The 27,918-nt window shown below is 37.4% G+C and overlaps 1 protein-coding gene across 1 annotated transcript; it reads left to right on the plus strand.

The window, feature by feature from the left end:
- The first annotated feature begins 14 nt into the window (after positions 1-14).
- Positions 15-27,914, plus strand: asmtl.L (acetylserotonin O-methyltransferase like L homeolog). The gene is given in 14 exon segments (NM_001092345.1): positions 15-92; positions 6,073-6,174; positions 8,165-8,296; positions 9,895-9,942; positions 10,964-11,028; positions 11,941-12,005; positions 14,685-14,793; positions 16,371-16,782; positions 18,646-18,808; positions 23,514-23,698; positions 23,843-23,975; positions 24,725-24,868; positions 26,113-26,235; positions 27,109-27,914. Coding segments are annotated over 13 exon segments (1,878 nt in total). The 5' UTR covers positions 15-92; positions 6,073-6,081; the 3' UTR covers positions 27,315-27,914.
- The last annotated feature ends 4 nt before the right edge of the window (positions 27,915-27,918 follow it).

The raw sequence follows: 27,918 nt of genomic DNA on the forward strand, positions 1-27,918 counted from the left end.
ATCAGTAGTGTAGGAAGAAGGCTGGGTTTGATTGGTCGAGCTGTGGAAGAGTCGAATAAATATTGCACCAGTACAGAGAGAGGATTCTACACGTGAGTTTATTGTGAATTTCTGTGCAATTGTGTCCTTTTCTGTTGTTTTAGGTTAGGATAAGGGAAGGGTTTATGATGTACCTGCAGCTCAACCTGCAGAGACTGTCAGCTGGGCTGCTAGAATTGCAATGAGGGAGATACAGTAACCACAGACATCTCATTGCAGGGGAACATGTGCAGGGAAACATTACCTGTTCTGAGCATTCACAGCTTTATGGTTTATGGCCTCACTTCTGAAACAAATGCAGGTGATTGAGTAAATGTGATTTTTTATATATATATATATATATATATATATATATATATATATATATATATATATATATATATATATATATATATATATATATATATATATATATATATATATATATATATATATATATATATATATATATATATATATATATATGTATATATATATATATGTTATAGGCTCACCCATGTACATATCACAGGTGGGTTTATCTACTTTGCGTCAGCCATGATCGGCGATCCCTCTCACCTGAGTTCGTTTTCTGGAAAAAAAATAATGTCCTTCCTATATATTTTTCTTTTTTCCCTATTAATAACATTGGGATCAACCATCATTTTTACGGTAAAATACCAGGTGGAAGCCCTAGTAAGGGTTCCAATATCATTTATATGTGAATACATGAACACTGCAGTCATTTAGTAAGCAGTAGCCATTGTATGTTGCAAGAGTTAAAAAAAAAACCCAAAAAACTATTTCTACAGATGGCACCCCTTGAAATTAAAAGAATTGCTGGTGTTACAAAATAAATGATAAATGTGTGCTCCCTAAAGCATGCAGTGGCATTATCTCCCAGGGGACCGTACCCACTGAACCGGAACATGACATTCTATTTGATTTGTAAGGGGCAATGCGTTGGTTAGACTGTACATGACACATTTAAATGGAAATCCTTCTGCTACATTCTTTTACTATATTTTGCCGTGAGCCAAGCTAAGGGAGTAGGGATAAGTTGACCAATCCTACATCACAAGCATGCACATAATGACTGGGGCACTGGGAGTTCTTTCATGATGCTGGTGTCCTAGAGCTCCTGACGGTGTTTTACTTGAAAAAATACTGTTTCAACCCAACTGGAGTATGAACTGTTAATCTAATAGGCAGTGGCAATTTGGCACTCATTGTCATCCTGAGTCAGCCTAGCTGATGCCGGCCCCCTTCCTCCAACACACGCACTATAAAGGGTTATTTACTAAAACTTAAATGTGTCTCCTCTCAATCTTAAACCAAAGTCCCATCCATGATTTGAACTTATTTATCAGTAAAATAACTTGAAAAAGTCAGGTTGGGAAAAGACTCGGTAGAATCGTAAATTGTTCGCCTTTTTTGGATTTGACGCCCATATCGCTCAATTATTTTCGTGGTTGTCACCTAAAAAAACCTTTTTCGGAGACCTAGTGCAGATCACCATATCTTCAAATTGTAAAAGGGATATCTGCCGTTGACTTCTACATGACATTGACAGTTTTGCGATGTAGGATTTAGGGGTAAATTCACTAAAGGACGAAGTGCCTAATGCTAGCCTTAATTCGCTAGCGTAGCGCATTTTTGTTAATTCGCCGATTCACTAACGGACGCTGGCGTAAATTCGCTAGTGTTACTTCGCACCCTTACACCTGGCGAATTTGCGCAACGGACGTAACTACGCAAATTCACAAAAGTGTGGATTTTTCTGACCGCTACCTTTTACGCCAGACTTCCTTCGCCACCTCGGACCAGGCGAAGTGCAATAGAGTAGATAGGGATTGCTTCCAAAAAAGTTAAAAAAAAATTTAAGTCCCAAAAATGCTGGCGTTTTTACTTTTTTTTTATGGGTGATAGGCTGAAAAAGATCGAATTTTTTTTTTTTGGGCTCCCCTCCTTCCCACCTACATTTCCTAACTCATGGCACCTTAACTATACAGTGGGCACATGTGTAGGGCAAAATAAAAATTTTATTTGATGTTTTGAAGGTTTCCCAGGCTTGTGTAGTGATGCTTCATATACCTCCATTGTAACTTCAATTTGCGCCGTATGCAAATTAAGCATCGCTAGTGTAACTTCGCTTTGCTTGGCAAATTAACGCTAGCGCAACTTAGCAACCTTACACTTCCCCTGAGCGCAACTTCGGATTTTAGTGAATTTGCGTAGCGCTGGTTAAAATACGTCTTGCGAAGTGGACGCTGGTGCAACTACTAATCTTAGTGAATTTGCCCCATAGAGTTTAAGCAGCTTCGGGGTATAATAAATCTCAAAAAACATTTGGGTTTTTTTCCTATAAATATTCAAGTTTTTGGCCAAAAAAAAAACTCGACCAGAAAAAATTAAGGTTTAGTAAAGAACTCCCATAGCCTTTTAGCATCAGAGTATTTTGAGGGGGATCACTAGTGTTGCATTTGGCTGTAGGTACCTTAAAAGGGAGGACTTAGCCATGGTGGCATGAGAAACAAGAGAAGAGATGTTGTAGGTTGCAGAGGAATAAAGCGCTTTAAACAAAATTGAGAAGGATTAAATTAAATCAATAAAAATTTTTGTTAGGTACAATTTGAGGTGGCATTGACTCATTCATGTCGAGATTGCTAGGAGGCAAAAGATTTAAATTTCAGCTGGTAATGAACAAGTTGATAACTATATTTGGATTTAAGCATAATCATAATATTTAAAGCAATATAATTGGAAAATAAATATATTATGTAGGTTTTGGGAAAAAGTTAAACTTTATATTGTGAAATCTGATAACCTAAAAAGCAAATGTGGGCTCATCTGCTATCACAGTGATTGCAGTGTAGACATGTTGCAATGTTAATATAAATATTTGAATTCCTGTCAGATAATGCTTCCATCAGTTCAAGTGACAGGACTTTTGTGTTTGGCAATGTATTGAATTTAAAAAGAAAAAAATCGGACCAAAGTCTAATCTGGATTAACAGACTGCAAGTCAAAATCTGCACTGTTGGCCTTTTTGCTACTGTCTCTCTCCCAGTATTATTTGCACATGGTGAGAATTGCCATTGCCTCCTCTCACAGTAGTCACATCAATTCTTTGTAATGATAAACCTGGGCTTACTCCCCCTGCTTCTGATGGAGCCAGAAAACTGCTGACCCAGACAGACCTCCACACATGTAGGTTCTATGGGATACAGATCTCTGCTTCTGAAATGAAACTGTATAGTTAAAGGGATACTGTCATGGGAAAAAAAAAATTTTTCAAAATGAATCAGTTAATAGTGCTGCTCCAGCAGAATTCTGCACTGAAATCCATTTCTCAAAAGAGCAAACAGATTTTTTTAAATTCAATTTTCAAATCTGACATGGGGCTAGACATTTTGTCAATGTCCCAGCTGCCCCATGTCATGTGACTTGTGCCTGCACTTTAGGAGAGAAATGCTTTCTGGCAGGCTGCTCTTTTTCTTTTTCAATGTAACTGAATGTGTCTCAGTGGGACATGGGTTTTACTATTGAGTGTTGTTCTTAGATCTACCAGGCAGCTGTTATCTTGTGTTAGGGAGCTGCTATCTGGTTACCTTCCCATTGTTCTTTTGTTTGGCTGCTGGGGGGGGGGGAAAGGGAGGGGGGTGATATCACTCCAACTTGCAGTAAAGAGTGATTGAAGTTTATCAGAGCACAAGTCACATGACTTGGGGCAGCTGGGAAATTGACAATATGTCTAACCCCATGTCAGATTTCAAAATTGAATATAATTGAATATAAAAAAATCTGTTTGCTCTTTTAAGAAATGGATTTCAGTGCAGAATTCTGCTGGAGCAGCACTATTAACTGATTCATTTTGGAAAAAAAATGTTTTTCCCATGACAGTATCCCTTTAAATTAGTGCAGTCATTTATTTAGGGGGTTATCCGATTTTTTTTTTTCTGATTATTGTATTAAAAAAAAAAAGAGCAAACTAGAATCCACAATTTGACCTTTTATTTATTATAAAAAAAGCTCAATTTAATCGGATCGGGGAAAAACTCGATAAAATCTACAGAAAATCGGAATCACACGAATTTTTTGGGTCTTTTTCCCAAAAAGTCTGAATTTTTTAGATTCTTTTTGCCCGAAATGGCTAATGGCTAATTCCAGTGCAGACCTCAGAAACTTCCAAACAGGATTTGGTCTCAGATTGAGGATTTTCGGATTCTGACTTTTTCCATCCAGGGGATATAATAAATCTCGAAAAATTCTAGTTTTCTTCCACTAGAAATTTGGATTTTATAGTACTAAAACTCAAATTTTTCAAGTTTTTTGCAATCAGACGTTTAATAAATAACTCCCTTAATGTTTGGTTAAGAAGATAATCATGTATGGCATTGCAAGTGTCCATAAATATCCCAAGACAATCGGGAAGTAATGTAAGGTTGTGTGTTTTTTTTTTTTTATATTAAAATTCAGTATGAAATGCCATCAGGCCTGGTAATGCCTGGCCACCCGAAATAATCATACTGGTATGGCATCTGTTATCTGGAAACCTCTTATTTAGAAAGCTCCAAATTACAGGAAGGCCATCTCTCATAAACTCCATTTTAATCAAATAATTCCAATTTTTAAAAATGATTTCTTTTTTCTTTGTAATTATAAAACCTTATCTTCTACTTGATCCCAACTAAGATATAATTAATCCTTTTTTAGTAGAATTAAGGTATGGAAATTCAAATTACAGAAAGACCCCTTATTCAGAAAACCCCAAGTCCCCAGCATTCTAGATACTAGGTCTCATACCTGCACTAAACATTTTTAGGAGTGGCTAGGACCGTAACCACCAGATTACAGTTTAAAGGGACACTAAACCCAACTATAAAGGTGTCCCACTGTGCCCCCTAGTTCTCTATAGAAGCTGAGAAAAAAACATAATTACTCCTGAAAACCAATTCATCTATGAGAATTCTGCTGACCAAAAAACGTCCAACTCCGAAAACAGGAGCAAAGAATATGGAGCCAGATTTACACAGATCAGCTGGGATTCTCATTGGAGGATTATTTTGCATTTTAATGCCCTAGAGAGCCGGGTAAAATTTTTATTTTTAATGAATTATAGGATATTTTGAATTAATCGATTGAGGCACCTGACACTTTATATTTATCAAATACCAACATTAGGGATAGATCAGTTCTCCCTGTGTTTGAAGCATTTGCACTTTCTATTTATTAAAGAATCACTTCTTCTTATCTAGTTTTTAATAACCTTTAAGGAATACAATGGTGAATTCATTAAAGAGACATTAACTTATTACCAGGCACCAAGCACTTTATTATTTATTCAATCATCAAATAATACAGCAATTTATTTTGTTAGTACTGATTGATGTAAAGATAATTGATTTAAAGATGGTTTGAAGGGTTGAAAGTTAATGAATTGATTCCACAAGTTAAATGCAACTCAAGGGTTTTATAATTAATAATCTGGAAATATACGGGGTACTTTCTTTCTCTTCTTTCTAAAATTTTTAATAAAACAACCCTGCTGTTGCTAGACTACAGCTGTCAGCATGCCTTAATCGTGAAAGCAAGTGTGGTTGAGCAATGCAGTTCAGCAGGGTTTAGTGTCCCTTTAAATCCCAAACTACAGAGCTGCATATGAAAATCAGAACTAAATTTAAAAAAAGTAAAATAAAAAAGGCCCATTTTCAAACTGCCTGTCAATATTAGTGTACAGCAAAGCCAGGGTCATATTTTCAAAGGCGTGCAATGTAAAAGTGGCCAACACTTTCTCATGCAGGAAGACCTACACCAGTGTTAACTGGTTTATTTCACCCTGGGGGTTTTTATGAGAGCGGAAACCAACACTAACCAATAACTTGGTCTTGCTCAGTTGTTCCACTGTTGCTATGGCTTTTAAATCGGATTATTCTATGTGTGTACAGACTGCTATGCACATGCTAATATATAAAATTGATGCCGTGTTTTCATGGCCACAGTACAATGTCCTGCTTTAAATGTTTTATATCCATTAATTTTTTCTGCTTACAGAGAAAAAACATGCTGCTGAATCCGGTCATTTCAAAGCTCGCTGGGAAAAGGGTCGTTTTGGCAAGCGCGTCTCCTCGAAGACAAGATATTCTCACTAATGTGGTCAGTATGTATCTTCAATTCTTTCTTATAGGCTCAGCAGAGCACTGAGTATATTTGTTCATCAGAAGGCAAGGCACATGTTCCATTTCAGATATATTTTTTAAAAGAAGTATAACATCTATATTTGTGTACTGGACTCAGATTTTTTTGTACAGGTTATATGGAAACCTGTTTGCCGTCTACCATAGACTCCATTTTATCCAAATAATCCAAACTTTTAAAAAAATGATTTTCTTTTTCTCTGTAATAATTAAACAATACCTTGTCCTTGATCCAAACTAAGATATAATTAATCCTCATTGGAAGCAAACCCAGCCTATTGGTTATTTCATATTTACATGAGTTTCTAGTAGACTTAAAGTATGAAGATTTAAATACCGGAAAGATCCGTTATCCGGAATGGCCCAGGTGATGGCCCAGGTCATGAGCATTTTGGATAACCGGCTCTTTGGTTCGTTAATCTTGCAATATAGTTTAGCTCCCAGGGCACACAGAGTGCGGTCAGACATTTTCCACAATGGAATTGAAGCAGGAAACATTTATGTTGTTCATAAGTGGAAATTATTCTCAATGTATTTGTTTTCAGTTATTGAGTAAATGTGTGTGGGGGGTGGCTTTGTGCAAACACTGGCACTGACTTTATTATGGATTACTATTTGCATATAGCTCTATTTGAAGCACATGGAGTAAGGTCGCAGGAAAAGATGCGGCAAATTCACTAATGGATGAATTTTCACGAGTGACCGCTTCCACACACTCCGCGCCACTTCGCCAGGAGCAAATTCATTACCACTACGCTAATTCACTAAATTGCGAAGTTGCGTCTCAGAAGCCGATAGCTGGTGGATTTTCGCTAGCGTTACTTCGGCAGTGCGAGAATATCATAACGAAGTCTCGCTAGTGTTCATTTCTGCCTAGCGAAACTTCTTGGTAGTCTTCCGCTTTGATCAATTTGAATAGGGCGGGTTCATAAAAGTTGTATAGACGTCTTTGTTAGGGATTTTGGTGCAAATGCTTGAAGTGGCCATTTTTTATTACAAATGTCCAATTAAGCAAAATAAAGACATAAAAGATCCTCTAATGTCCAAGACATGAGCCGCCCCTAAAACAAACGTGGCATGACCCTCAAATTTCTGGAAAAAAAGTGTTAACACAAAAATAGTTTAGATGTTTGAAGGTAATAACACTTTAAAAAAACAAGTCACCAGCGTTTTTTTTTACAACTTTTATGAATTTCCTGCATACAGGATATGATGTCATAAGATTGAGGAAGATGTCACTTCATTTTATGAGTTCGACTGGTCTAAGGTGGCGAAGCAAACTCTTGTGAAAGGGGTAATATTCAGTAAAACTTGCATTGGGATTTCTGGCGAATTGTCGCTAGTGACGGCCACTTCGCCCTTTGGTAAATCTGCCTCGATGAGTCTTTTTTTTTTTTTTAATCACCGAGCAGTGTATGTAGACTTATTTCTACCAAGAGGAGGTAAAGTCCTTTATAGGGATAGAGAAAATATAGATAAGCAGTAGAAAGGTTTTATGCACATAATTACTAATGGTATTTTTGTTACAGATGTCGGCAGCTTATTGGTCAGTGTAGGGGGCCCTCCGACAGGCTTCTCCTATCGATATCTGGCTGAAAATCTGGCAGACATTAATCGGACAGGTTTAAAAATATGCTTGTTTGGTGGCCTGTTGTGCTTTCTGTTGAGGTGAAAGAGAACAACAACATTTTGAAATCAACCACAACTAACACCACAATTTAAACGTCACATGTGCTATATTCTAGCCCAAGAGAGAGAATGTGGAATGATACATAATCTCATTTTTATAGGCTCAGGTGCAGTAACTCATGATAACCAATAAGGTTTTACTTTTTACAAGTGACCAGTAAATGATGCTGATTGGTTGCCATAATTGACTTGGGCTGTAGCAAACGTAGCACTTTTTAGTACATAACCCTTGTTCATACTTTACCTTTTTAAATATCTAGGGGCTCCGATTTGAAGTGGTCCCATCTTGGTTCAAAGAAACCTTAGATAAGTCGGTGTTCTCTGCACCATATGAATATGCACTGGAAACAGCCAAACAGAAGGCACTTGAGGTGGCCAGAAGAATGCACATGGTCAGTATATAATATTTTTTTCAATTTTTTTTGTTGTGTGTTACAGTTGTGGAGCAACCTGCAAAAAAGGAAAAGGTAAATAAAATGGCAGCCCTGGGCATCACCAAGTGAATTGAACTTGTCCGTTAAAGGGGTGGTTCAACTTTAAATTAACTTTTAGTATGTTATAGAATGGCTAATTAAGTAAATTTTCAATCTGCCTTAATTTTTTCTTTTTTATAGTCTGTATGATTTGACTCTTTCCAGCGTTCAAATGGGGGTCACTGACCCCATCTAAAAACAATGCTCTATAAGGCTACAAATGTATTGTTATTGCTACTTATTGCTCATCTTTCTATTCAGGCCTCTCCTATTCATATTTCAGTTTCGTATTCAAATCAATGCATGTTGCTAGGGTAATTTCTAGCCGAGGGGAAGGCAGTTCGGGGAGATTAGTCTCCCCAAAGAAGAGATTTGTCGCTGGGCTACTAATCTCCCCGAATCTGACCGTGTGTCTCTGCCCTTAGAGCCACACTATTCTAATCCAATGAGAGAACTGTGGCACTTAATGAATATACGCATGCTGTTGGAAAAGATGATTTGAGAATAGCAGAGTACCCACATTTAGCTACCCACCAATATACTCCCATTGCACTGCAGGTGCAACCTGCAGGACTCTAGTTTTAGGGTACCTTCACCAGCAGCTACTGAAGGGCTGCATTCAAACTATTGCATTTCCCAGTTATAGACCAGACCAGTCAGCTATTCTATAGTGAACAAAGTACTTTAAAAAAGATATAGTGAATAAAGTATCCTTTATTGTTAAATATAAGGATATTATAAGTCACAGAGGAGTTCCATGACCCTATAAAAAGGCATGAGGCTGTTTTAGTGAGTCATGTGACAGAAATTACATCACTAAGACAGTTATAAGGATATAATTTACAGGCTATTCATGGCTTTTCTGTATTATAAAGATATTATAAGTTATTTCAGTGGCAATAATCAGGCAAAGTGTAATTTGCAACCACTTTGAAAAGCCCCCCTCCCCCAGAACTGATAACTAATTGGTTTAGACTGATGATTATGTCAAGTCCACATAATAATATTTAGCTTTTAGTGGTGCTATCATTTTTGAAATTTCTGTACACAGTATATGGCAAGACTATTCTCTGCTTAGTGGAACTTAAGGTGGCCATAGACACACAGATCCGATCGTACAAATCGAGGATTCGTACGATTTTCGGATTGTGTGTGGCGTGTGCCGACCTCTTTCGCCCGGCTGAGATCGGTCGTTTGGTAGATCGGTCAGGTTTGATTTTGACCCGACCGATCCCGCCGGAGCTCATGGCACATCGTAACCTGATCGTTCGGCCGAACAATCAGATTACCCCCGATCTAGCCATGCCTGTTAATGGAATATCGGGGAAAGAGCCGCTCGTTTGGCAACATCGCCAAATGAGCGGATCTTTGCATCTATGGCCACCTTTACAGTCACATGGTAGGTCAGTTTTATGAGAGGCCAGAAAACCAAAACAAACATAAAATAGTTGTTTTATGATAAACTGTAAAATTGCAAAAAAATATACTAAAATATATATATATATTTTTTTTTGTAGAAGCATCTTAAAACTCCTGATATTGTCATTGGAGCTGACACTATTGTGGTAAGCAGCCAATATAAAGTTAATATTAACAACAAATTATAGTTTTGCAAGGTAGTTTTTTTTACTTGCGGCCTTATAAAGAAGTCGATTGGAGCTATTGTACCCTTTTCTATTGTTTAAGATGTATAAACCATGAATGCTGATGCTGAGGTTTCCTTCCCAGAGATGCACAAAGTGCCAAAATGTGCAGGTACCCTTTATGTACAGGGATCTGTTTTACAAAATATTATATTTTATTAGGGATGTAAAAAACCCACTTTTTGGGATTCGTCCGAATCCCTGATGCCTTTGAGAAAGGTTCGGGTGAATACCGAACCGAATCCTAATTCACAAGTCATGTGATTTCCTGTCAACCCTAATTCACATATGCAGACTAGGATCTGGGTTTGGTACGGCCTTGCACAAGGATTCCGTTGAATCCAAATCCTGCTGAAAAAGGCAGAATCCTGAACCGAATCCTGAATTCGGTGCATCCCTATATTTTATACTATAGTTATAATTTTGGTAAGATCTTTGCTTATGGTGTGTCTCATTCATTTTAAAGCATATGCTATTTAGAGGCAGTACAGACAAAGTAAGCTTGCCTTTATACATCATAGATGTCTCTTAATTACTTGCTGTTATACCCTCTATAATTAATCAACAAATTTGCTTAGCATAAGTAATTGAAATACAATTGGAATAGGTAATACAAAAATGACAGCCTTTTCTATACATGGCAGACACCATGTCCACTGAAGGGTCCCTAGATTTCCAAGGCCCAAACCTTTATCTTAGATCAGGCACAGAAAGTGGTCAATACTTACTAATGCGCCACTGGAATCCGGGTAGTAGGGTGCTAGTAAGCACATCTTTGAGCATATCAGAATGCTGACTTTTCTTGTTTTATACAACAGCCTTAATAATTATACAGAAGTGAACAGAACCATAAATCTTAGAAACTTTCTCACTGCCTTGATGTTTATTTTACTGTTCATAAACCTGGAACAATTCTGATCTAATCACCATACTCTCTTTATAGACTCTAGAAGAGGCAATCCTTGAAAAGCCAGTTGATAAACAAGATGCATATAATATGCTTTCAAGGTAAGATCTTCTGTATGCTTTTAAATTCATTTAAAAGATTAATTAATCTGTGAGGTAGAGTGTGATAGTCTGAGACAATTGCAATTGGTTTTCATTTTTTATCTTCGGTTTTTGAGTTATTTAGCTTTTTATTCAGAAGCTCTCCAGTTTGCAATTTCAGCAATCTGGTTGCTAGGGTCCAAATTTTACTAATTTTAGCAACATGCACAGGCCCTGTGGGAAGGCCATAAAGTCCTGGGCCTAGGGTGGCAGGATTTTAGGGGCAACATACCACCCAGCTGCATCCACATTGTTTCTGAAGCACTGGGGAAATGCAGGAGATTTGATAATTTTTTAAATTTCCCACTCACCAATTAGTGTTCTTGACCTGAAGAAGGAAATTTGTGCAAGTGTCAAGGGTAGGGTGGTGGTGGCAACAAGCAGCGGGGCACCCTATGAGTAAATCCGGCCCTGACCACGCAATGATTTGAACAAGAGACTGGACTATGAATAGGAGATGCTTGAATAGAAAAATGATTAATAAAAAGTAGCCATAACAATACATTTGTAGCTGTACAGAGCATTTATTTTTTTAGATGGGGTCAGTGACCCCCTTTTGAAAGGTGGAAAGGGTCAGCAGAAAAAGGCAAATAATTAAAAAACTATATAAAAAAAAAAAAAAAAAAAAGAAAAACAGAAGACCAGAAAAGTTACTTAGAATTAGCCATTACTAAAAGCTACCTCAAAGGTGAACCACCCATTTAATGATCACATATGGTGCATTAATGATGCACAGGATTACTAGAATAAATACGGATTACGATAATTTTTGGCCTTTATAAATACTTCTGTTTTTATATTTATATTTATTTTTTATATATTATTTATCTTAAACCAAAAGAAATGCATGTTTCCGCTTCTCCTCTATTTCAGGTTAAGTGGCAAAGAGCACAGTGTTTTTACAGGCGTTTCAATTGTTCTTTGCAACAGACAAAAAGGTATTTTGTCATCTCCCTCTACCCCTCTACCAAAATTGAGCTTGCCAGGTATACTGCTTATATCAACTTAAAATCGTTTTTTTTATGTATTTGGCAGTATTTTAAGCCAGTATAGCATTAGTTCATTTTTGTGCATTTCCCGAATTCCAAATCCTAATTTATATTGCTCTGGGGTTGGGATGTGCATTAAACCTGGCAACATACCATATATTTTATGTTGGCTATACGTATCTTTTATAAGGGAACAGTAGCCATTAGGGATAACCTAAGATGGGGAGATTAATAATACCCAATATAGTGGAGAAATATACGGGGTGGGGCTATTTTCTGAAGTAGCCAGAAGTTTTCTCTCAAGGAAACTCAATTACAGTCGCAATCACATTGCACATATTTCCCCAGTGATGTCTGTGGCCGAAAATAAATTGCAGGTGACAAATGTCTTGGGTGCCATTGTCCCAAACACCTAGGGGGTTATTTATTAAACTACAGTCTGGCTTTTTGGGGCAAAACTTTTTTTAATACTCACATTTTTCTTTTAAATTTTTAAAGCCTGAATCCGAAAATCCGCCATCTCAGACCTGACAATGTTTTATGTATAAGTCAATGACATAGGTCCCTATCCTATTCTGAAGTCTCAGTGGTCTGCACTGGAATTAGTCTGAAAATCCGACCATTTTGGACAAAAATCTGAAAAATTCGGGGGAAAAGCCAGAATATCCGAACCCGAAAATGTGCCATCTGAGACCTGCCAAGGTTGTGTATAAGTCAATGACAGAGGTCCATCACCTATTTTGAAGTTTCTGTTGTCTGCACTGGAATTAGCCTGAAAATCCGACCATTTCGGACAGAAATCTGAGAAATTACGACTTTTCTGGGAAAAAGGCCAGATAAAATCAAGCAATTCAGGAAGAAAACTCTGGAAAATTGTATGATTAGTTTTTTCACTTGATTTTATTGAGTTTTTACCCGAACCGATTAAATCAAGCTTTTTTAAAAATAAATAAGGTAAAATCGGGTATAGGAATTTGGTTGTTTTTTTGTTTTTTTTTTATTTAAATAATGAGATAAATTCAGTTTTTCGGGAATAACCCTCTTAATTAAATGTAGAGGAGTAACTTTTAAATGAAACTATTCTGAATACTGTGGTTGCTTGATAACTACCATTGAAAAGAGTAGTGTGTGATAAAGCTGTACAGCTCCAGGTACACTGGAGGGTGGGTATTTACTAAAACTAGAATTAATCTTATATTTTTTTTTTTTTTAATAAAAGTTGACTGAACTCCCATTCACAAATTTAACTCATTTATTAAAAAATCAGCTCGAAAAAGTCGGTGCTGGAAAAATCGTGCAACAATTTGATTCGTACAACTTTTTCAAATTTGATGCCTGAATCATACGACTTTTTCGAGTTGTCTCCTGAAAACCCAGATTTTTTTTTTTTGGATCACAGATCACGATGTCAAGAAACATCTTCAAATTGTAAATAGAACATCTGCCATTGACTTCTACATGAACTTGACAGGTTTTAGCTGGAGTATTTTTGGATTTTCATATTTTTTAATAAATCTCTAAAAATCTAAGTTTTCCCCCAGAAAAAAAACCGAGGCTTCATAAATAGGCCCCTAGATGTCTGCTTATACTTTCATAAAGATTTTAGCATTAAAATGTTCTCATAATTGCGTTTATAAGCATGTGACTAGCAAACAAAGAAATGGAATAAAATCCATGGTGATGTACAATTATTATAAAATATACATTTCAGTCAGAGAAAAAAAAAGTGCGAGCGCCAGAAAAAAGCAGCAAAACTCACTGACTTTTTTTTATTCAAACGCTAGCTTATTTAGGAAATAACACAACAAAATATTCTTGTGTGGTTTTTTTTTTCCTCAAAAAAATGAACTGGGTGATTGAATAAATAAAGTTGTTAGAGCCTATGCCATTGACTTATATTGATCCTCATCAGCTTTTATTTGTTGAGCTTTTTTTTGCCGATTTTTTTATTAAAGGGGAACTGTTGCAAAAATGGAAATTTAATATAAGCTTTATCATACTGGAATAAGAAACTTTGTAAATACAATAAATTAAATATTCTGCATTTTTTTTCTAAATTAATCAAGTTTATATTCACTATTCCTCTATCCCAGCATCTGTTTTTCTTCATTCTGTCTTCGTGCAGCAGTTGGGTGTCAATTGAATAATCCAATATATTTTATAGGGTGATCCCTTTCCTAGCAGATGTATTAGAGCTCATTCAAATAACAATACATCATTTTTTATTTTATTTAGAACGTTTCTTATTTCAGTATGCTGAAGCTTATATGAAATTTTCATTTTTCCCTATAGTTCCCCTTTAATAAATCCTGACTATTCGTGGGTTCAGATAATACTTGCACATATTTTTTGTGTCCGTTTTTTTCTCTGCATTTTTCTCAAATCATAGACAAAATGCTTACTCAATTTTTGACAAATCAGCCCCATAGTGATATCGTAACAGTTATTGCAGACAGCATAAGCTCAATGGCTTTACTACTGAAATAGTTCCATTTGGTTGAAGTAGTTCTTCCCACCTTGCATTGTAAGGTTGAATGTTCATTTCTACCCCAGCAATTTGGTCATTTATTTTTAAATCTCTCTCAAATGAGTTATTTTGGTTGCAACTTTGTGATCTTGTTTTCCCAGACAATCAACTGGAGATGGATGTTTTTGATTTTTATGAAGAAACTAAAGTTAAATTTGCTGATTTATCAGAGGACCTTCTGTGGGAGTATGTTCACAGTGGGGAGCCTATGTAAGTTCTTCTGGCCTTTGGAGAATATGGATAATGGTCTTCAGCCTGTAAAAAAAAAAACGAAACCAAAGTTGAGACTTGTGCTTGAGCATTTGCATTACATGTTTTCTAATGATTTCATTTTTAAAATGAAAATATTCTCTAAGTTTGATGTGTGCTAGTCTGTATGGGGCAAATTCCCTAACCTGTGAAAATTCGCCAGCAATGGCTTCACACACATCGCAACACTTCGCCAGGTGAAAATTCCCTCAGACATCGCTAATTTACTAAAATGTGAAGTTGAGTCCAGGGCGCCGAACGCTGGCGCATTTTCACTAGCGTTACGTCGGCAATCAAAGCGAAGTTGCACTAGCATTCAGTTATGCCTAGCACAACTTTGTTGGAGGTCTTCGCTCAGGCTAATTTGCATATGGCGGGAAATTATAAAGTTTAATGGACGTAAATGTTGCAGCAAATACATTACACCCACTATGTAAGTAAGCTAAATAACTCATGTATAAGAAAGTGGCATAACTTAGGAAAGTAAAGCCCGAGTTCTTTAATTTTTATGGTATTAGAAAAAGACTAAATTGTAAAAATGCATATTATTACTTTTTTAAATTAGAACATTTTATCACCCAACATTTAAAGGCATGGGGGCAAATTCACAAAGATCCGAAGTTGCGCCAGGGACAGCTTCACCGCACCTTGCCAGGTGTAGTTCGCCAGTGCTACGCAAATTTACTAAAATGCGAAGTTGCTCTCAGGGAGGCGAATGGTAGCGAAGTTGCGCTAGCGTTAATTCGTCAAGCAAAGCGAAATTACACTAGTGATGCCTAATTTGCATATGGCGCCATGTTAAAGTACAATGGACGTAGCAGCAAATACATTACACTACACAAGTCCAGGGAACATTAATAAAGAAAATAGAGTTGTTCTATTGTCCTACACATGAGCCCACTGTGTAGTTAATGTTCCATATGTAAGAAAATATATGGGGGAATCCAGTTACCCAAAAAATCACTCTGAAAAAAGGAATAGACACCAGTGTTTTTTGGGACTTAGAAATTTTTCCACTAAAAATTGAGGAATATTTATGCACTCCATTGCACTTCGCCTGGTCTGAGCTGGCGAAGGCAAGTTGGGCGAAAGAGGTAACGTTCAGTAAAATCCACATCTTTGTGAATTTGCAGACTTAGGTCCAATCGCCAGAGCGAAAATTCGCCTGGCGATAGAGTGTGAATGATCGCTAGTATCTGTCTCTTTCGCTATTGAAGTTACGCCTGCGCCGTTGGTAAATTGGCAAAGTGCCTGAATGACATCACACTGGTGAATTTTCCCCAGAGTTAGTCACTACGCCCTTTAGCAAATCTGCCCCTATATCTGTTTACGCCACACTATGAAGGCAAAGCATCAAACTTGTTGAATGCATCTGCAGCATCATATCTCTGCTGGTCTGTCCAGAATTGACATTCGATCAGTAGATGCCTAAATAAACTGCAGTATCCACTCATTACCACTTATGTTGCTGGTGTAGTCTTTTAATAGTGAATGAGATGTTACCTGTAAATGCTAAACTCATTATTTTGTTGTTGCAGGGACAAAGCTGGTGGTTATGGGATCCAGTCTCTTGGAGGAATGCTAGTAGAAAGCGTGCACGGGGATTTCCTAAACGTTGTGGGGTTTCCCTTGAATCACTTCTGCAAGAAATTAGCCGAGATCTACTACCCCCCATCAAAACAAACCATTAATCGGATCAAGCACGATTCTATCCCCTATGTAGAGACCTTTGAAAACCTAAGTGACGTGGAGAAAGACTGCTGCGTCAAGAGGGAAGCACCTGATGTGAAGAAAGGATCCCAAGAGAAATGTAATTATGCCTTGAGAAATAAATCATCAAATGTAACTGTGCCAGATACAGCAGCACTTCAAAATGGAATCCCTGAAACCAACCATTTACAGCTTCCAGCAAATATCATCCACCTTCTGGATGGATTTAAAGCATCTAAGGTATTGTCCTTGTTCCTATAAATAAAGTCCAGAATTTACTTAGGATTGCCATCAGTTATATGAAGACTAAATGTGGGAGTTCAGAATTATAAGTACCCAATACAAGGCAGGTACACATCTCTTTATAAAACACAATTACTACTGTAATAACATTAATGGCACCTCTATTTTTATTTTTTTACTTAAATTATATAAACCTGGCGTCATAAGGGTTTTTTATTTGTTTTTTTTTTTTTTGTATCCACACATGCCATTTTTTTTTTTTTTATGGGATCTAATGTTCATCTTTTGCAAAGTTCTCCCATAGCGGTGGAACTTTGCAAAAGAAGCACATTTCCCAAATACTTTTATTAAAGGAACAGGTCAGAGTAAAATTAAAAACTGGGTAAATAGCCTGTGCAAAATAAAAATCTAATACAGTTAGTTAGCCAAAAATGTCACTTATAAAGGCCAGAGTGAGTGGATATCTAACATAATAGAACAGACCACTACTTCCTGCTTTTCAGCTCTCTAACCCTGAGTTAGTCAACGACTTTAAGGGGGGCCACATGGGACATAACTGTTTGCAATTGATATTCAGCTCAGATTCAAAAGCAAGAGTTATGACCCATGTGGCCCCCCCTCAAGTCACTGATTGGTTACTGCCTGGTAATCAATCAGTGGAAATGAACAGAGCTGAAAAGCAGGAAGTAGTGTTCTGGCTATTATTTTAGACATCCAGTCACTCCAGCCTTTATACATTACATTTTTGCCCAACTAACTATATTAGGAACATTTTTTATTTTGCACATCCTATCTAGTTACATAGTTTTTATTTTTATACTGAAATTGTTTGTTTTCTTTTTATAAATGATCAAAGTCAGCACTTACCCAAAATGCTTATGTAGATATAAGGGTAAGGACAGACGGGGAGATTAGTCACCCTGGCGACAAATTGCCTCTTCTTCGCGGCAATCTCCCCGAACTGTCTTACCTTCCCTGCCAGCTATAATGAAAAATCAGCGGGATGTCGCTTTCTTTTCCGAAGTTGCATCACGAGGAAACTTCGGGTGACTTCAGAAAACTAAGCTCCACGAGTGCCATCCCGCTGGTGATTTTTCATTCTAGCCGGCGGGAAGGTAAGGGGAAGGCAGTTGTCACCCCGAAGAAGAAGCGATTTGTTGCCAGGACGACTAATCTCCCCGAATCTGCCCATGTGTCCTTACCCTTAGAAGTGAACATAAATCTCCTGTAGGAACAGAGAGGTGTTCTTCACTACTGTAGCCTGACCTCATTCACTTCCGCGGTGCTGATCTTATTTTCTGCAGGCAGGGAGGTAGGGTCAGGGAATGTACAGTAAAAAATGCTGTCTTACCTCCTATTGATCTCTACATTTATTGCGAAGGAGGGGTCGGCAAAACCCTTTTCAATTGCTGACTTTTTTAGTAGAACTTTGCAAAAAAAAAAAAAAATCCTTTTTACATTTTGCACTATTGTATTTTTACTTTTTGGGGTCACATGAGGCAAATGCCTTTCAGACAATTTGGTTGGGTTTCCAGTCGATTTATCCTGATCATTTAATTATATATTTGTTACATTATACATTTCAATCAAAATTAAAAAATGACATAACATCAGAATCATTGCCACGCTCCTGTTTTTCTGACTTTATAAAGTAAAGTTCTATAAAAGCATCCTGGATATAAGGCTGACATCCTGAATGTGGATGTTGTACATTTTTTCTAAGAACATTTAGAAAGAATGATGTTCAGAAAACACAGAATCTGAAAACATAAACATTTTTTTGTCCTAAGTGCAAACTAAATGGACAATAGCTAAATGCCCTATTATTTCTGATTCCCAGTACTTTGCCTCTGTTCACAGACATTGTTTGCTGCCTGTAAACTGAAGGTCTTCGATGAGCTGAAAGAGAAACGTGACTTGAAGGCTGAAGATATCTCAGAAAAGATTAATGCTTCTTTACGTGGAACAGAGAAGCTTCTTGATGCCTGTGTTGCCCTTGGCCTCTTGGAGAAAACTCATCAAGGTGAATCTTCTTGTCAGTTTATTTCCGAGTAATGTTATATTCTTGAAATTTCGAAAAATGAACTAAAGTTAAGCCTGTCTAAACATCGGCCAGGGGACCCATACCTCATGCAAAAGCCGTGTTGTTACTATCTAAATGGGTTTGAGGTGAAAAAATGTAGACAAAATGTTTTGGACAAACTTTTGCAATACAGTCTAAATTGCTTTGTTTTGGTTTTCATTGGTTAAAATCTCCATCCTGGATCTTTGGCTCTGGATCTATAGTACTTATGGCAACCTACTGTTATTCTTATTTAAATTACTTATCTATCATATTTAAATATCATATTTACTGCCAGCAAATGCATCCAATTTGGCCTCCTTTCAAGCAGATCTATTTGATGCTGCCTCCTGCCATGCTTGCCCAGAAGTGAGCCAAAACATGGCAGATCCCTCAAACATGTTTATGCAACCGTTCTCAACTAACTGACCCTCAGCACAGCAGATCACTCAAACTTACTGGCGATCTGTCTATGAAGATTCTCATTTATCCAAGTCATGATATACAGTATCTAGTAGAATTAAGTTAAAAGCAACTGGACTTTTTAGAATTTTCTTGAAAACTTTTCACCACTCATCCAAGCAGCTTCTTCAGTTCAACTGAATTGGTAGGGAATCCACCCCGGCATTTAAACGTTTGAGGCTAGTAAAGTCACAGACATCCAATCGCAATGGTTCCATTAGACTTTAAGGGGAACTATCACGAAAATGAAAAATTAATATAAGCTTCAACATACTGAAATAAGAAATATTCCAAGTACAATCAATTGAAAATTCTGTACTGTTTCTAAAATAATCAAGTTTATCTATCCCTTTCTCAGCATCTGTTTCTGTTTATTCTGTCTTCATGCAGCAGTTGGGTGTCAGATATTCATTGACTGTTGGATCCAATATGTCTAATAGCGGGGCTCCTTTTGCCTAGAAGATGTATTAGAGCTCACTCTATTAAAATCCCCAGGCGTCATCATTTATTCCTCTCCCGGTTTCCTTTGTTTTGTCTGTATCTCTTTTTTTTTTTTTGTGAAAACTTAAAATAAAGAATATAAAAAAATCCCCACACATCATGTCTCTCTACATGCAGAATTTGTGCAAAAGGTAGTTCTTGTTAGTTTTTGTTTGTACTGGAATCGGTTATTTGAATGAGTTCTAATTCATCTGCTAGGAAAGGGAGCCCCCCACCCCTATAAGATATATTGGATCTAACTGTCAATGACTATCTGACTCCCAACTGCTGCAAGAAGACAGAATGAAGAGAAACAGATGCTGAGAGAGGAATGGTGAAGATAAACTTGATTATGTTCACAATGCAGAATATTTAATTGATCGTATTTACAAAGTTTCTTATTTCAGTATGCTGAAGCTTATATTTTAAATTTTAATTTTCGTGATATTTCCCCTGTAAGGTGTTGGCTGAAACTCATAGATGTGTGAAAGTGTGATCTTTCAAACCATCTGTCCTCTCTATACAAAATGTGCACATTGTCGTCCTCAAAGGAATGTCCCTTTTCCTTGAAATGTAGATAGACTGGTGAGTCTAGTCCTGAGGCGTTAGCCCTTCTATTTTGGGCCATTCTCTTACACTTGTTTTGTCTCTTGGATGAGTGGTGAAACATTTTCAAAAAACTCTAAAAATTCAATTGCCTTTGACTAAATTCTACTAGATACTTGGGCAGTATCCCATAGCAACCATTGGTTTCTATGGGTTAATACCCAAGCACAAAAGTTCCAGTGTGTTGATAAACGATCCAAATATATTTAAAGGAGAAGTAAAACTTAACTAAAGAAATAAGCTAGAAATGTTGTACATTATGTTTTTGAGCTTTTATATCAGAAACCACAGCCCTTTAGGGTTAAAGATCTATGCCTCCAAAGACGCCCTGGTAGCTTCCCATCTTCTTTTCTGCTGATTCACTGCACATGCTCTGTGCTGCTGTCACTTACTGAGCTTAGGGACCCACTCACAATATACTGTACACATAGAATATTAATGTCACATTAATTAATACAGATAATTACTACATGGCAGCACAGAAACCAGTGCAATTAGCATCAGAATTTAATATTCAGCCCTGTACCATCAGCTTATATTACAGACCAAGCTCATTTTCTGCTTGATAATTTGTGACGACCCCTAATCTTAGCTTCTCAGCAGCTGCTCAGAGCCCACTGAGCATGTGAGACACTTTCCAAGATGGTGACCCCCCGTGACAAGTTTAAAATCCTGGATCATTGCTGCTATTGACAAGCTGAAACTTTAGGCTGGTGCAATAAGTTTAGTTCTCCTTTAAAGGAGAAGGAAAGGGTAAACTTAAGTAGATTTCTATCATAAGTCTGGTGCACTCATAACTTACAGAGCGTAGTTAATGCTTTCTCCCTGGTGTCTAGAAGAAGGAACAGCGCCCTGCAGAAAATGTAGACTTGAACTCGTGACGTCATTAATTATTAAGGCAGCCTTGAGGCGCGTTGGGCTCAATAACAGTTTAATGCGCATGTCTCAGAGCAGCCTTTCTCCCTTGTAAAATGACGCGCATGTAAATCTACCTATGCACACCTCATTATTGACCCCTGTAACCACGCCTCCCAGCCAATCGTATTGCAAGCTAAGAAGACCCACAATTGTACATTTTTGGATCATACTGTGAACAGCTAACAGGCAGCTTCAAGAGCTTGCGGTTCGCTGCCGGGGGAAAAAACATTTTTAAAAGCAGGCTAAGGTGAAATATGCAGCCCGAGTATTAAACATTGGTGGACAGTGGAAAATACTTACTGTGTATGCGCTACAGTTATTGTGTGCTTGTGCTGCTTTTGCTAATGAGCAATTTGACACATATGATGCGGTGGGGGAAGTTTTTTTTTTGTTTTTTTTTTGGCGCATGTGCATTACTGATGTAGAGGCAAAAGAAGTCTCACATCCTTTAGAAAGATGCCCGCCGCATTCTACAGAAGCAGAGCAGAAGATCAACCTTCATTTTCTGCTTTTATAAGCACAATGGAGGGAAGAAAATATAGCGATTAAGGACATCAATGTGAGTCCTATAGAGGGAGGTAGTGCATGAAATTTACCTTTCCTTCTCCTTTAAGTAATGTGAGCAATCGGTTTGATAACACTAATCGCAGAACGCTGGTGATTTTTTTTTTTTTTGTTGTGCAAGTATCATTGTATAGTGAAGAGGTAGTAGAAAATATTAACTTTGGAGGGATGAAATTCGAGTATTCTTCGATATTCAGTCAGGAGAGCAGCATTCTTAGGTTTCTTCCCTTTCTCTCGACTAGTAAATCTGGCAGAATATTTGATTCCTCCCTCGCCCCTAGTATTAACATTTCTAACACTCTTTTTTTTTAGAACGTTATTGTACCACATGTAATTGTCCTTGGGACAGGCTTTATAAATCATTATAATCATTAATGCTGTATTCATGATCTGGTTATTGGCTTCATGGTACATTGATACTTCATTAAACGTTTTTATACTTCGTACTCATGCAAGTTCATTTTGTCAGAATGATTATAGTTTTAATAAATGTTTATGAATATAAATAAGACATAAACAGATGCAGGGTTGTGGAGTAGAAACATAAATCCTTTGAATCCGACTCCTTCGTTTATGTTGCCTCCAACTCCCACTCCTGTTTTTTAAGGAACAGTAATCGGAAATACTGAAAGTGTATCAAAGAAATAAACATATAATGCACTGTTGCTCTGCACTTAACGTCTTTCAATCAATGAAGAACACGGCATTTTATCACTGCCAAAGCTCAAAAATATAAACCGCATCATTTGGTAATTCTAAAACCAAATCAAAGTTAAACTACATATTGGAAAACCTAAAATAACATATTAATTGAACTGGCATATAGCTGTAGAATAGCTGTTACTGTATATACAATCCAAAATAAAGTATTGTTCTTAGAAACAGAATTGCTTCTGCCATAACTTACTTAAAGTGGACCTGCCGCCTAGACACAAAAAGCGATATAATAAAGGCCTTTTGCAAATTAAACATGAAATCCATTTTCTTTTTTTATGAAAGCATTCACAGCTGTTGTAAGCTCATTTAAAAATCTCAGCTGTCAATCAAATATTGCCAGCCCCTCCTCTATGCCTTAGGCATAGAGGCGGGGCAGACAATCACTTTCCATTGAGCACTATATGTCACTGCTCTCCCCACATTCCCCTGTTCTCTTAACCGTTTCATTGTGTAGCCAGGGCATGGGGATGGGCATCGGGTCCCCCATTCTGGTGCACAAACAAGATTCTGGGATGATACAAGGCTTGTCTTAATAACAGTGTCCACAAAATGGCTGCTGCCTGCTTGCTATAATTATGAATTCCCAGACTGAAGGAAACAAGATTCAAATAATTTATATAGTGTAATTAAAGTTCATTTTGCTTGACTAATGTGATAAAATAGGATTTGGAAGAATTTTTTTGGGTGACGGGTCCCTTTTAATAGAAGCTCTTAAATCTAATTTATTTTCAGTGCTTCTATTTAAAGTTATTAGGATTCGCTCTGTACATTTTTGGCTACTCCGACCCCAGATATGCAAAAATTACTCCCAACTCCACAGCTCTGATTAGGTGTAGTTAGAAATGTTAGTTTATTGTAATATCTGTTGCATACAACTACATTTGTATCCTCACAGTTCCGTTTTCTCCCCCCAATGCAGTATATAGCAACACAGAAGCAGCGAACACATTTCTAGTTAGTGATGGTGAATTCTCCATACATGAATACATTATGCACACCAATGACAATTTGTGGCCGCTGTTCACAAATCTGGAACTTGCAGTCAAAGAGGGAACCTGTCAAAAGCAGAGGGTCATCGAGAAACACTCACACAGCCTAGTGCAGGTAAGTAGTGCCACTTTTTCCTTTCAGCTTTTATTATACTGTTATTCTGTTTCTTGGTGTAAGCAGTATTGTTTCTTCTGTAATGTAAAATTAGCGTATTCCCTATATTGTGTCAAATATAGTAAGTCCTGTTTACTTTTCAAGGATACTCATCTCTGCAATCAAGACAGGAAAAAAAGCTTTATGACTGCCATGCATGGCATGATGAAAATAACTGCCAAGGATATCGCAACTGCATTTGATCTTTCCGAATACTCTTCTGCTTGTGATTTAGGAGGTAAATAGTGTTTCCTAAAAATAAGTAGCAATCGTGTGTTTTGTGGTGGGATGTACCGAATCCACTATTTTGAATTCGGCTGAATCCCTGAATCCTTTGCAAAAGATTTTTATATTAGCATATGCAAATTAAGGATGGAAAGGGGAAACATTTTTTCACTTCCTGGCTTTGTGACAAAAAAGTCATGTGATTTCCCCCTGCCCCTAATTTGCATATGCTAATTAGGGTTCGGCCAGGCAGAAGGATTTGGGAAAAAGGCTGAATCCTGAGCCAAATCCTGGATTCGCTGCTTCCCTAATTTTGTGTGCACCACAATTTGGTGTGCACTGGCCCTTAAAATGTATGTGTGTATGACAAATCAGACTATATTCTGCCCGTGACAATCGTACGAAAGTTATGTCTGACAAATTCTAGTGTCCATTGATATCGTCGGAGATATACTGTACATGCAGAGATATTATCGTTAGCCGAGAAATCTTTTAACCTATCCGATCGACCGAAGGCCAATGAATTAAATATGTCTGAACAATCCACACATGGTCTGAAAATCGTACGAAACTTCGAATTTTACAATTATGTCTTTGCGCCAGCTTTAGAGCGAACATTGCTGTTAGGGTATCAACTCCGTATATCCTCTATCTAGTTGTCAGTGTTCACAGATAAAGCTATATAAATTTAGATTCCTCTGTAAAAACCAGGGCACCTAAAGTTTCACACACTCCTCTAATTTGTATTTCTTTTGTTTACAGGCTGCACCGGCTCACTTGCTCATGACTTGGTTCAGATATACCCTAATATGAAAGTAAACGTCTTTGACTTGCCTGGGGTTATTGAAAATGTTTGCCACTTTCAGCCCGAACATTTTGATCCATCTCGCATAACGTTTACATCAGGTCAGTGTAAAAACAGATGGAAGACAGAAAGAGAGCAATAGTGCTGAGGTTCAGCTAAAAATGGGTTTTTATTTGTTGATAGGGTTGCCACATACTGGCCTGGCCAGTAAAAATGATGGTTGATCCCAATGTAATTTATAGGGGAAAAAAATATATATAGGAAGGCCAGTATTTTTTTCCAGAAAAGGTGGCAACCCTATAAAATTGTTTAGTCCCCAGTAGCATGTATTAGTGATGTGCGGGTGAAGAAAAGCCCAAACCTGTGCCCGTCCACGCCCAGTTTTCCTCCTCCTCTTATATACCCACCCCATTGTTGATGTCACAAAAGGGGTGGCCAGGCACACGCATATAAATCCAGAAGATGGAAGCTGGCTGTCTTAGGTCACAGGCGGTTAGAGCTGGCAGAAGAGCTCAACCCGAACCTAAACGGTGCATCGAGGTCGACCGAACCTGTTTTACCCTTGGGTATTGGGCCAGCCCGCATCTCACTAACATGTAGTACTATGTGCATATGTCTAGGATGGTGACTAAGGACTAATTATTGCTGACACTGTTAAAGGAACAGTAACACAAAAAAAAAGTGATTTAACGTAATGAAAATATGAAGTGTTGCCCTGCACTAGTAAAACGTATGTGTTTGCTTCAGAAACACTACTATAGTTCATATAAACAATGGCAGAAATGGGGAAAAAAAAGGCTATATGGCAGAGGTTAAATAGTGGATAACACCATTATGTTCTACAGAGCTTATCTGCTGTGTACCCTGAACCCTTTCTCCTTTGAATGGCTGCCCCCATAGCTACACAGCAGCTTATTTATATAAACAATAGTAGTGTTTCTGAAGTAAACACACCAGTTTTACCAGTGCAGGGCAACACTACATTATATTTTCATTACTTTAAAACACTTTCATTTTGACGTTACTGTTCCTTCTAGTATACCTGTTAGACAGTTCATATGGTAAAAAGTAACACACCTATCTTCACTGTTAGATGAGTGGGGGTGTAGGACATTCATTTGCAATCTTTAGCTTAGGCGTGCAGGGGCCATGGAAAATAAAACAAAATATATTGCCTGTCATTCAAGTTATGCTAGGAGGGCATGATTGTCATACGTGTTGTGTATATGAAGCAATCTTCATATATTTGTGTACAAAAGTTAGTTACAAAATTATTCTATTTACTATATTAAGAAATTACTTTGCTTGAAGTCAAAAACTATGAGAAGTTATTGTTTCACCACAGGTAACTTCTTGGAAGACCAACTCCCTGAAGCTGACCTCTATATTCTTTCACGAGTAGTACATGATTTGCCAGATGAAAAACTGGACCATCTTCTACAAAAGATATCAAATGCCTGTTATCCAGGTAAAAAATTAAAAGTTGCATGTGTGTACAGATTATATGTTTTATATATCATTTTCACCCGTGAGCAACATTCAGAAGAAAAAGGATTTGGGGAGCAACACTTGCATGAAAAATGTTCTTGGGGTGCCAAATAAGTGCTGTGATTGGCCATTTAGTATCCCCTATGTGGATTGTCTACCTACATTGAGACTCTGTTTGGCAGTGCACCTGGTTTTTATACAACCAAAACTTGCCTTCAAGCCTGGAATTCAAAAATAAGCTCCTGCTTTGAGGCCACTGGGAGCAACATCCAATGGGTTGGAGAGTAACATGTTGCTCACAAGCTACTGGTTGGGGTTCACTTTTCTAGAATCACAATAGATTTTGTGTATCTTTTAATTCTTTAAGATCTTAGGGGTCTGATTTTATAATATTTAGACCCCGTATACTCCCATTTTTCCAGGTGGTGCTTATTTTTTAATTCCACCTTCAGAGGCAGGTTTAGTTGTATAAAAAACAGGTGTACTGTCAAACAGCATCCCGTAGGCTTCTAGTCCACCTAGGGGCTACCAAATAGCCAATCACAGGTCTTATTTTTGCCCACCTAGAAATATTTTTCATCTTCGCATTGCCCCCTCAACTCTTTTTATATCTGAATGTCGATCATGGGTAAAAATGGTTGGGGACCCTAGCTCTAGGGCAGAGGTCCCCAACAAAAATAGCAAGTAGCCTTTCTAGTCCCGTGTTTTGAAAGACAATATCAGACTGATTGACCAACGTTACCAGAAATATTCAGATTCCATATATTATATTTGATACAACAGAGCTGTGGTGCTTGAGATCTGCATTTGTAGATGCCAATAAAATGATTTGGTGTTGTTTTGGCCATTGTAGGTAAAAGTGCCTTATTACTTGCTGAAATTGTACTCGATGAAGAGAAAAGGGAACCGAGAGCGTTGCTGCAGTCTCTCAGCATGAGTGAAGGAAAGCAAAGAAGTGGCTCAGAATACAGAAGTCTCCTGCAGAACTATGGTTTTACTAGTGTGGTCTTCAGGAAAACGGGCAACCTCTTAGATGCAGTTTTGGCAGTTAAAAGTTAACACTGGCTAGGCAAAATTGTGTTAGTCTAGTAGTTTATTGAATGACTTGTTAAGTTTGAGAGCATATATAATTATAATTGCAATTTTTGTATTTCAACTGATTTTGCATTTTAAACAAGTTGAAGAGGAAGTACAGGTATGGGATCAGTTATCCGGACACCCGTTATCCAGAAAGTTCTGAATTACAGGAAGGCCACCTTACACTTCAATCAAGTAATTCAAATGTTTTCCCTTTCTCTCTGTATTAATAAAACAGTACCCTGTTCCATATTAAGATATAATTACTCTTTATTGGGTTAATTTTGTATTGGGTTTATTTTATGTTTAAATATTTTTTTAGTAGACTTAAGGTATGGAGATCCAAATTACAGTAAAATCCCTGATCTGGAAAACCAAAAACAAGCCCCATACCTGTATACAGGGGCTATTTTGCAGCCAGTAGAGTTTGAGTACAAAGGTTATGTTTCTTCTGTGGATATCTGAATTGCAGGGTATGAGGGTGGAGCTGCAATTTTGCACCGGTGAGTTGTCATAAATTATTGTTCAATATCACTGTGTCATTGTAACAAAACAAAAATAAATCTATTTTTCCAAAATGTACATA

Source organism: Xenopus laevis, chromosome 2L (assembly GCF_017654675.1).
Source record: "Xenopus laevis strain J_2021 chromosome 2L, Xenopus_laevis_v10.1, whole genome shotgun sequence".
Taxonomy (NCBI): Eukaryota; Metazoa; Chordata; class Amphibia; order Anura; family Pipidae; genus Xenopus; species Xenopus laevis.